Source organism: Molothrus aeneus, chromosome 1 (assembly GCF_037042795.1).
Source record: "Molothrus aeneus isolate 106 chromosome 1, BPBGC_Maene_1.0, whole genome shotgun sequence".
Classification (NCBI taxonomy): domain Eukaryota; kingdom Metazoa; phylum Chordata; class Aves; order Passeriformes; family Icteridae; genus Molothrus; species Molothrus aeneus.
The window spans coordinates 112,737,572-112,749,772 of NC_089646.1; the positions used below are offsets into that span (position 1 = coordinate 112,737,572).

The window sequence follows — 12,201 nt, forward strand, 5'->3', positions numbered from 1 at the left end:
AGTGGTCTCTGGGTGACCTGCAAGGCATTTACTAGACCCAGAAGAAGTTATTGTACAAAATAAATGGAAGTATGATGATTAAACCTGGACAGAAAGGCACCATTCCAACTCTCTTAGAAGTCAAACATGTCTTGCATCCTGTTTCAAAATACTGGTTTTTAATCTCCCTTCCTGTGGAATTCAAGTTCAAGTTGAGTTCAAGCAACTACCTGGAGTTGAGCTGCTTTCGAGGACACTGATATCTTCCTGTAACTCTGTCCTGTCTTCATTTTCTTCTTTGCATTCCAAGCTGGGGCTGTAGTGGCGGGGTTTCATTAACAGGGACTTCCTTTTGTTGACGGGAACGCCTGATATCTGATCTTCAGCTTTTCTCTTCTTAGCCATGGAGCATTTGTAGGCACTGCAATGATCAATTGCCAGGGACAGAGAAAAAAAAATGGGAGAAGTGAGGAGCAAATTCTTTAAAAATAGCACCACCCTACAGTTTAATTCAAAGTATAATAGTAAGGATTGACAAAATGGTAAATCACTTGCAGTTTCAGCAAATTATGTCTAGCAGAGATTTAATTTTAGCTCAGGTACTGAAAGTCCAGGCCACAGGCAAGTCTTGCTTCTTTTCACTGATGCCAAAATCTTTTTGGGGGAAGGGGAATGAGGAGTAAGACAAAACCAACAACCGTAAGGAAAGGATAAATGAAATTATAGCCTGTGATGATAATCCAGGAAAACAGCTATAGGGAAAGTTATACTACCAGTTACCCTGAGCCTTCCTTAACCTTTACATCAGTATGAACATCCAATTACACACATGGAGTTCAACAGCATAAAACCTGTGAGAAACACACTGTACATTGATAATGTTGTGCAACACAGTTCTGTCTTTCGATATTAGTCCTGAGCTTTGGTTTCATTCAATTTTTTTCAGCCATAAAGACCTGGTTTCAGCTCTACTCAGTTCTCTGTAAAGACAATGAAAAAAGGCTCCTGCAAAGGTCTATTTGTCTCACTTGAAGCTACTTCTATGTGATAAAAGGGGGAGCTGTTCCCTGGGAAAGGTCTTACCCAGTTCAGATGCCTAACTTTCAGATGACTGACAGGAGGAGGAATGGCAGGAATTTAGAGAGGAAGATCTTTAGCAGGTTTAATATACTTTTTTCAGCTCCTAATAGACCCATATATTGATCTGAATATTCACTTGGTTCCAAAGTTATTTCGCCAAACCTTTGTCACTGTACAAAACTCAGCAGCATGTAGATGGTACAACATAAGACACTTCCCTAAAGAGGCTGGAATTTTCAGCACTCTTTTCTTAATAATTTTTCATGTAAGTGATTTGACATGATTTTATTTTTCTCTCTCACACAGTATACTAAGAAATTTTTTGTAGTACAAATAATACTGCTCATATTATATCTGTCAGAGATGAAAAAACTGCATATATGGATCTGTGTAATCCACTCAATGGTTTCTCCACCTTAGGTACCCCCAGGGTGCATTACAAATCTGCACGATGCCCTCAGGTGATGGATTTTGCATTTGGCTCACTGACTTAGCTGCAAGATTTGCAAGAAAAAGCCATGTATGAAGAGAACTCCTATTGGTTACACATATTACAGGCTCAACAGCATAAATTCATCCTTCCAAGGTATCTTATGTGCACTAAATTGGCTCAGGTTCTGATTGTTTTGGATGAAAGCCTATGACTAACTTGAGCTTTTTGTTAAAAAAAAAACCCAAAAAAAACCAAAACAAAAAAACCTGGTTTTGACTAAGCACCTTTTTGGCAGTCCCTCATTGCAAACATAAAGGAAATGTAAATACAAAGATCTGCATTTTAGGGGGAATGTTAAAATTTCATCATATAAATCTCAAACACTGGATATTCTTGATCTTCTGGAGACTAAAATGCTATGGGCATCTAGAATCCAGGAATATGGGATAGTAAGCATATGCTGTAGTTTGAATAAAACATGGCTTCTGTGTTATTTCTCTATTTATGAACAGAGGATAACATGAATGTCATAATAAAGGTCAGAATCACAGTAGTATCAGTGTACCTCTGGAAATAATGCCCATATAACAGATATCAGAGGTGGAGGCAATGTCAAAAAATATGCATAACTTGTTTCTAAGGAAATACAGTTACTTAGTTCATATTTGTGAATGGCATTTCATACAGTCATGTTGTTTCAGGAAAATTGAATAAATGACAAAAGTTTGAAATCTCTGCATACACAATTGTTTTTATCAACCAAAACCTTCACTAGGTGTGTTTTTGATGTCTCTCATATATTTGTCAAGTTAACCTCCAGCAGCTACTGTGAAAGTGTTTAGGATATGATGAATTTCCAGTGTTTAATTCCCTTTTGACAAAACTGCAGCTGGTTCTTACACCAGAATAATTAATAGATTTTTTTTGGAACAGTAGATCCAGTTGGATCGTGTAATACACCCTCCTGTGCAACACTGGTCAAAGAACTTCAACTATTTCTTCAGCCTTAATCCTGTAATTTGTCTGGGTATTGTCAAGATTTGACTAACCTCAAGTTAAGGGAAAATGTGACAAAATGGTAAATTCATTGCTGTATTCTTCCTCACTGAGTACAGTCTTTTTCTAGTAACATAATATTACATGTCCCACATTGGGGACTGGCATGACACTCAAAATGTGTGGTTTTCACCACAACTGGAAAAGAGAATCATCCCACCTGACAGAACCACCACAGTTCACAGCAGTAAATCAAAAGCTGCTGCATCAAAGCTGGGAGGCCCAAAGATCTTCCTGGGAGCACATTGGTCATGTTGGAAAATTTCTCCTCTATGAAAGACTATGATGCATCTAGCTTGTCCTTATTATATCTTTTTTCTGTACATGAGCTGTCACCCATCCAGATTTTCTCTATAGGTCCTGTATTTTTTTCAAAATACAGAAGATTCAACTTTTAGTAAAATCATTCCTGACCCCATTCTTATTAAAGGAAGTTGATAAACATAGCTGTCACTTATTTCCTAGGAAATTCAAATTGCTCTCCATTCTCCGGGAAGAGATTTTTCAGCTCTTGCTTTTGCTGATGGTCCCTTAAACTGCTAGTTTTGAGCTTTAATTGGAATCTATTACTTTGCAGGAACCAGTTTAAAGTTCTATCACATATCAGAAATTCCTCCCCTTTTTTACCTTACAGTGCTTAAAATGAAAAATTTAAATAAAACCAGAAAAAAAATCACAAGTGGCAGCTTTTTCAAGTACCCATAATTTACTAAGGATTTGATAATGGAAAACAGGAATTCCAGTTCTATGAAAAGAATACATTTATGCCTTTTAAAATTCATGTCATGCCAATTTCACCTTTGTCTTTAAAAGTTTCTATTTCTCTACTTTCCTTGCATGCATTCATACATAAACTCATATGTAGGTTATCACTGATTTGTCAAGCTGTACTTTGTCAAGTGGTAAACCTATAATTTAGCTTATCTATTAGTCATCTCTTAAATTCAACATCTAATAGTTTTGTTGCTATTTATCAATGGCCTGCTTGTTGTCATGGAACACTGATTCAGCTGTCAAGGTTATTTGGTAATCCAAGGCTCATAAAATAGGAGAAGCTCTTTTTGTTATGAGCCCAAAGCCAATACATAGTTGGGGTTTTTTTCCCAGTTTAACTGTGCTTAAATTTTATGGGTAAAAAATTGTGTCTGTATTATCTAGAACGAGCAAAGTTTTTATTATATCTTTTTTTTTAATCAGTGTTTCAGTTACCAAACCTGTCTTGTGTCAATTATCATAGTGTGAGCCAAGAGGTTAAAATCTATTACATTAAGGACCTGGCTGCATATACTGAAAAAAGCACCAAGATAAATCTTCATAGATATTTCATAGCTAAATATATTTTGGGGGAATTTAATGGGTGATTCTCTTTATTTCTTTTCAGTTTACATCTTGCAGAAACAGTCAGTATGGCCCATTGGATCCCCACCACAAAAAAAATGTCTCAGAAGAAAGAGAGACGTTTTAAGCAGTCCCAAACACATAAAAGTTTTCTTTAAAACTTTGGTTTAGTTTTTTGTTGTTTGTTTTTGTTGTTTTTTTTTGTAGTTTGCTTGTTTTGTCAATTTTTTATTTGTTTGGAGTTTTTTTAGGGTTTTTTTTTGGTTGGTTGGTTGGTTGGTTTTTGTTTTTTTGTTTTTTTGTAATTGGTTCATCTAAGTGATGTGTTTGTCAAGCCTTCAACCTGACCTTTAACCACTTTATAGCCAGGAAGGATTTGCTGTAGTTAATCTGCTGGCAAGACTTCCAGACCTCTGAGGATATTTTTTCTTATTCACAGATTGGCAAAGCATGAAAACAGAGCTAAGAATTGCCATAGTTGGTAAAACTAGGGGTACATTCAACCTGAAAACTGGTGTTTAATAATGCCTGTAATGCATGCTGTGTAAAATAATGAGACCAGAACACACCACATCTCATGTACACTTCTTAGATTCAAGAGAGAAAATAAATGCTTTTGAATACCAAGGCGCTTATATTTATTTTCTACTACTATGTAAGGATCCCATACCTTATGCGAGTTTGTGAGAGAAAACTTAGTGGAACTTTTTAGTTGTGGAGAAAGCAATTTTAGATTCATAACATGAATTGGGTTTTGACTGTTTGCCTAACTATTGAATCACAATTAAAGGAGACAACGTCTTCTGATGTGTTGATGTATTTAACTTCACACCAGTATTTGCACAAAGTAAGTCTAACTACTCCTTAATCATATTGTGGTTAAAGATATTGCCAGATGCCTTAGACCTTAATTAGGTTTTTTTTCCAAACTTTCAGATGCCCAAAGACAATGTAGTCAAATACTACATTTTCCTTACAGAAGGGAAGAGCTGGTATTTGAAAATTCAGGGACTCTTGCCACTCAAAGATGGATCAGTAACATACAAGTGTCTGTCATGGTTGGGCTTTCTTCTAAGAATTTTAAGAATCAGAAGTATCGAAGGAAGATAAATTTTGAACATCTCCCCATCTTAGTCTCTTTTATATCAGTTCGTTCTCCAAACCACAGATTAACTGGATTCTATATAATTCTTTAGCACAAGGCTATAGCAGTGAAAATATCTGATCACCTAAAGTCACAGAAAAACTTTGAGTTCCTCATAAACTGATGATGATTAGGAGAATTTACCAGCACTGGACACAGAAAGAGTATGATTTGACCCTAGGATGGATCGCATGTCAGTTCAAATTATGTTGCTGATATAATTTACATCAGCCATCAATGACAGAGGTTCATGAAAAGAGCTGCAATGTCAGAGTTCAAAAAAGAGTGCTGGTAGTCACTTCACTGCAATAGAAAACCCAAACAGGTGTTGCTAATTACAGTAACTTCAGATGGACAACAGAGGTTGGGAAGGAAGGGGGAGTGCTACTATGACTCAATGGTTTGTCTTCAGGTTAAAACAGATTTATATTCCACTTTCTTAATTAGCTCTCGTTGTTTGTGAAGAGTATATGTAAATCTTGTAGCTCAATGAGAGTGAAAGTGTTGTCAGATCAGTTTCTCTAAACAGGATAACAGGCAGAAAGATGTATTAACAGTTTCAAGAAGTTAGAGTCTCCACAGAAAGTCTGAAAATCCACAGCACCAGTCGGGTCTGCAAGAATTTTTCCAAAGCTGGGGCCTAGGGTGGTGTTTTCAATGCCATGAAATTTCTTACTGAATATGAAAGAATTCACAAAATCTAACTGTATAGAAAATCAAATCCTAGCTTCAGAAAACTAGATACAAGAGACTTTAAAACACATAGATTGGTCATGGATTATATATATATATATTTATATATACACGCACACACACACACACACACATATATATATATATAAAAATATATATGTTAAAATTATATATATTTGAATGTTTCTAAAAGAAAGAAAGAAAAATGCATGACTTTGGATCATGGACACTAAATTTACAAGGTTTATAGACACTTGGAAAAAATGATACCTAAACAGTAATTCTGCTTACTCTATCCCACTCTAAAATCCACATATTTGCTGGATTAAATAAAGAAAATTCACTCAAAGCATATAAAGAAAATTACTTATGTAATAAAGAAGGATTTCTTGACCCATTCCTTTTATATTTTTAAGAAAGGTGCTTGACAAGGTGCTTTCCACTAGTGAGAATGCCAGTTAAGAAAAGGCTGTAATGACTTTAACCCATTTGTGTACCCTTCAACTCTCAGTCTCAAAAGGATTTGTCTTTCAGTACTTCCTCTTTTGTCTGCTGTATGGATTAATAAAAATGTTAATTCATTATGTTAGGATTTCTACTTCACTGTGTTCTGATGTTCCATTCTGCAATGAATTTTCCAATTCCAAATATCTTTCTACTCAGCACAATATGAAACTATGCTTACAAAGGTTTTGTGTCCATAAATTCATCCCTGAATAGTGGAATATGATGGAGCAAGGGATAAAAGAAATCACCATTCTACCTACTTAAACTAAGTAAAAGTAAGATTTCTGAACTGTCAGGTGATGGAAAATTGCAAATGTCCAGAAACAACTGTTTGATTTGCAAGTTATAGGTAGCCACACATCGACTACCTGAAGAACCTCAAGAAGTGAGACTTTGACTGGCAGCTGAGAAAATTGCCATCAAGACTTGGGCTAAAATTCATTAGCAGTCTAAGACCAAGTTAAATCAGAAAACAAAAGTTTTCTTTCTAGCAATTTTAAATAATTTTTACAATTGCTAAAAATATCCAAACATGCAAATAAAATACAGGTGAAATTTTGAAGGCTAGTCCTGGAAAGTACCACTGAGTTCTTATCGCTGACAAGAAGTTAAACACATATTTGCCCCAACCACTCATCTGGAGACAGAGTTATTGGCATTAATGATTTCTTCTATTTTATAGAATTAACCAAGCTACATGATTATTTCAGATAATTTATAACATTTGGAGTCCATGATTAAGTGTCTTGTATTTTACTGATTCAGACTAGGAGATGAGAAAAATCTGGAAAAGTATTCCAGCTGGAAGCTCCTCAAAAATACATTTGTGAAAGAATTCATCAGGTAAAAACCATGTTCTTCCATCAACATTTTAAAGCATTAAACTGGTAAAAAAATAAACCAATAAAATGTGTTGAAAAAAATTGCTCTTCATTTGGACAAAGAGAATTGGTTGCAATGAAGCTTAGAACTTGAAGGACTTACTCCAATGGTAACTAAAGAGAATCTGACTGATTCTTATTTTTAAACAGCATACAAAACACACAAAAAATTTCATGTAATCCCTTTGTAGCTCACACACTTGGCTTACAAGTTGTATCTCTGAAAGGGACAGAGGGTGTTCCTGTGCCCTGTAACAACCATTCCAGGGTTAAAGAACCTTCTATAACTATGGGAGTTTTATGCAATGCTCTTTTTTCTAAAATGCCAGAGTTGTGAAAAGTTCAGTCCAGGGCTGGACCAAGATGAAAGGAATGGACATGAGATAGAGATGGGGAAAAGATAAAAGGGAAATTGTTATTTATGGACACTAATATAGAGAAAAACAAGATCAGTAACTTGGGGGTATTTAATGTCTTCTATATACACAAATGGAAGGTTTAAGTAGAAAAAAAGGAGCAGAACTGGACAGATAATAATGTGGAGAAAATATGGTATCATAACTGAAAGCTGGCTAGAGCAAGATATTAAAAGATGTATTTTATTTTAAAAAGACATATAAGAAAAACAAAGGCACTGTCATAGCCTTGTTGGTAAAAAAGGACTTATTAGATCCCATAAGAAGAGGCTGGGGAGAAATGGGTAATGGTGTTGAGTCATTATGTACTGAGCTTGGAGATGTTTCAGGCAGTAAACTGAATGTTACAGGCCACCTGACCAAAAAGAACAACTGGACTGTGAAATGATTGAGCAAATGCAAAGACACATGTAAAAAGAGTGGAACAATGGTAAGTCAGCAGTAACAGAGGAAAACGACCTGCAGTTATGGTGAAATTCACCCATGCCTCAAGTTCCTGCCTCTGTGGACAAAAATTCCAGGCTGCAAGATGTTAATGAAATGGCTTTTTTATTTATCTTTTCAAATAAATATTTTTTTATTCAGCTTATTTTATTATTTTGTCAGGATTCTCCAGAAAGGAAAGGAAACAGCAGGGATTTAACTTCTATGATTTTCTTGTTTTTAGTTAATAATCTTGTAGGATCTTAAGGATATTCAGGTCTTATGAACACTATTACATATAAACCCTCAATTTGAAATACTATGTCAAGGAAATGGATGACTTCTTCATTCCATAAATCAAGAACTCAACATGGTTCAAGTTGTATGGCTGGACCCTTTTCTCACAGGTAGGTTATTTTTAGTAAGAGCCAGTTTAGAGAAAATTTAGTTATTATTTTGTGGAGCTCAAGAAGTTCTTAAACTCAATAATATGAATGAATGCTCAAGATCTGGGCCAAATCCAGCCCCCCTAGCCTCTTTTTCATTTACTCACTCAATCTGTCCAGGTTCAGTAGGTCAATAAATTCCGATGGGACCCAGGCCAAGAATTTGGCTTAGAATGGATTAAGTTTCTAGGCAAATCTACAGATCATCCACACAACCTTTGCATCCAGAAAGCCTTGCACACGAGTGGCCAGCCTGCTAGCACTAGTAAATGCTTAAATAAAAAGCATATTGGTAACTACAGTCTGGTTAAAAAAGAAGTAAAGAAGATCAGCTTTTTGGGTGGGTTTTTTTTTTTTTTGCCAACAGAGAATGGGACTGTAAGCAACTCATTGTCAGCAGCCAGGACCTCCCCTTTTTTGTAGCAGGAGGTTCCATGGCTGCATTCTTTCCCTTTCCTTGCTATCTCCAGGCTATACACAGTCTGCTTCTGCCCACTTTTGCTTGGCTGAATCAACCCTTGACATCAGTCAGAGGCAGCAATTCAGCTAGCCATAATATTTAACTCATGATTGATATATATGAGGCAGAAGTTATGGGTTGGCATTTCCATCTCTGTGTAGCTTGTGGTCATCTACAGGGAAAAGATCTGCCATAAGAGAAAACGAACATTTGGGGCTGTAATGTTCTGATGCATTCTGTCAGGCAGCAGAAGGCATGAAGGCATATGCAACCCTAAATTTCTGTGTAGGTTTGGGAGGATAACATTTACTATGTGCTGATAAGCACAGAAGTTGTAATGGGGAAGACAAGGACTCGTGTAATATATTAAATAGCATTAAAAATTTACTCCAAGGCAGGGAGTATTCTAAGATACAACTAGCTCTTCAGGTAGAAAAACCTGAAAATAACTATCTCAATCTAGCAGCCACAATAAAATGATGTGGATTTGACATATATCACAAAAAACTTCTTACAGAAAAACATCAATTGGAACTAAATTATAATTACTCTTTTTAATGTTAAATGGAGGCTTTAAGTAAAAAAATGTATCAATCAATATAATCAATATAATAGCAAAGAGAAAAGAGACACTGAGATTGTGAATTTTGGCTAGAAATAACATAGTAGACATCAAAAGAGGCCTATAATATGCTAGAAATATATCTAATGCAGTTGTTGTTAAACAGAGCTATAAAAGTCACCTATAAAGCAAATGCACATAAAGTATCAACCAAAGCAAGCTAAAATAGAAATCTGAACATGAAATGCTGTCTCTAAAAGTTCTAAATAAATCCAGGAAGAAAAGGTAGAGATCACATTACACAGATCAAAAGGTCTGAAGATGCATAGGAATTAAGCAAATTATTAAGCATAATTAACAGCTCCAACCACAGTTGTCTCAAAAGAATTATGAGATACAGTTCTTATTTCAACCATCTTAGTGGTTATTCAAAACAGTTCACTGATTATTTGAGTCAAAGAATTGTAAACCCCAAGGTTACCTGCAAAATCTTAAAAGTCATTACTTGTGGTCACCCAGAACCATGTTACCATTTACTGAAAAAGAATGGTGGTTCTTATTACCTTATTACTTTACATTCAAAGTGACATTTTAATAAGAGTGAAAAAAAATTATCTGGTCCTCTCTATACACAAGTTGCAAACATTTTATGTAAGCCTTAAGCCAGTCACGTGAATATTGAAAGAAAAAAACTTGGAGATGTTTGAATTTTGACTTTTTTTCTGTTTTTTGTTTGTTTGTTTGTTTGTTTTTTGTTGTTGTTTTTTTTTTCTGTTAACTTTTGTCTTGGTTACCGGTTTAACAGTACTGAAAGAATAACTTGATTCTGAGCTATGAAAGCACCTGGTGCTGTAAAAAAGTCAAAAAGCCTGAGGTCCATCAACTCATTCAAACTCTAGGAAAAGGAAAGAAGGAAAAGAAACAAGATGGAGAGGCAGAGTGAAGGGAGAGGAGGGATGACAGCTCTGTAGATTTCACAGTTTGATGGCTAGTTAGAGGGCAACTGGGAGGTGAAGGAGGAAACAAGGGAGGAACTATGGACATGATGGACTATAAACATGATTGCCATTACAATTTTCATTAATGCTTGATTTTTTTTAGTTATGATGACTATATTGACATACAAGATATAATAAGGATAAGTGAGTTCCAACACTATTTTTTGTCACTACTATGACTGTGACAATGTACTGTGACAATATACTTACCTGTGCCTTGCAGAAAATGGCACCACATAGTGATTTTTCAGTGTTTATGTTTGACTGTTCAATGTTTTTTATCAAACATCAACTACAAAACCATTTTTGTTTAGTGTAAAACATAGATTTCAACAGATTCTTTGAGGAGAGTAAGGTCTAGCACATCAGATAAAGTTCCTAAGGAACCTAACAATGTTGTCATAAAGAATAGTAAATGAACAAGATTTAATGGGAATTTAAGAAAGCATGATTCATAATAACATGACAGATTTGCTTGTACCAGAAATCATGGAGTAAGAGACAGAGGTTAATATTTTCAGCACCCCATAACCATTTCAATTTCTACAATGGTTAGGGCAGGGAGGAAGTTCCTTTTCCAAGCTGAAGAGCAAGCAGGAGATACTCTAACTCATTCTGTTAACAGATCTTGGGAATAGCTACTCTTAAGATTAATGCCCATTGTTTAATTGAAGATCAGTTATCAATAGAAACAGCATGATACAGAACTTTGACTCAAGTGGAATGCTTAATGCAAAATCTCATGGAGAAATACCTAAATGCCAAGGTGGCACAGCTCTGCCCCAGCCAGTTACCATCATGGGGAGCACTGGGGAGGAGGGCTGGAAGCGTATGCTGTCAACATCCAATCTTCAATTGCAAATAAAAGACTTTCTGTGAAGCTTAGACATGTCTGGCAGTAGCTATAACTACTGACCATCTTCATTTAACATTTACTACCAAGTCTGTTTGAATTCAGACTTACAATTCGTTTCAGCAAAGCACATTAAGGACTGCAAGGGTCCCACATTTTCTGCCAGTGGAGACAGATGAGACACCAGGAAATGCAAGAGTCCACCTCAGTTTCTGTTCCAAATGTGCTTATTCAGGATTATGTCAAATGTGCCTTACCACAGCAGTTTCCAGAAAATCAGTCTCTGACCAACTCCTGTGGAAGCAGAAGCCAAGCCCAAAGGACAAACCTGACAGGCTTTCCAGATGCCAGCTAGGAACAAACAGATTTCTCAGTCTCTGTCTCATTTCTAAGCAGTGCTGTGGGATAACACCACTGTGAAGGTGATAGCTACACAAATCAACCATAATCTCAATTCTTACTAAGGAACACCTTGGAGCCTTTTTATGTGATTTTTCTTCATGTGCTCATTTTTTCCATCATCTGAGTATCACTTTCACCTCTTTCTCCAGTCACCTGCCAGACTACTGTTTTTTTTTCACACAAATACTTTAAAAAATCTTCTTGCTTTATGAAGTTCAGAAAAAGACTTGAAAATCAGTCCTTTCTAAATGTAGCTAGGCATGAACAGGCCTTTTCTTTCATGCCATAGCATTTCCTGACTGGCCAAATTCTCTTCTATCTACCAGAATCTCTACCTTCATTCTATTACTGGTTGAAACAGACCTCAGTTAAAATTGAATATATTCAATTTAATAGTTCTTAAAGGAAATCAGGAAAACACTTGGCAATTTAGAATAAGGAAAAACTACCAGTTAGTTGTTTTTTAGCATGCTGTTTTTTAGCATGAAGAGGTACATTAATATACAACAGTATATTAATGTACCTCTTCA

At 35.7% G+C, this 12,201-nt stretch overlaps 1 protein-coding gene across 2 annotated transcripts in view; it reads right to left on the minus strand.

The window, feature by feature from the left end:
* Nucleotides 1-12,201, minus strand: part of ST18 (ST18 C2H2C-type zinc finger transcription factor) — a 169,403-nt gene that overhangs the window by 50,589 nt on the left and 106,613 nt on the right. For both annotated transcript variants that reach the window (XM_066563087.1, XM_066563079.1), the window contains one exon: nt 210-400. In XM_066563087.1, the coding sequence (XP_066419184.1) occupies nt 210-400 (191 nt within the window). The remainder of the gene's footprint in view (nt 1-209; nt 401-12,201) is intronic.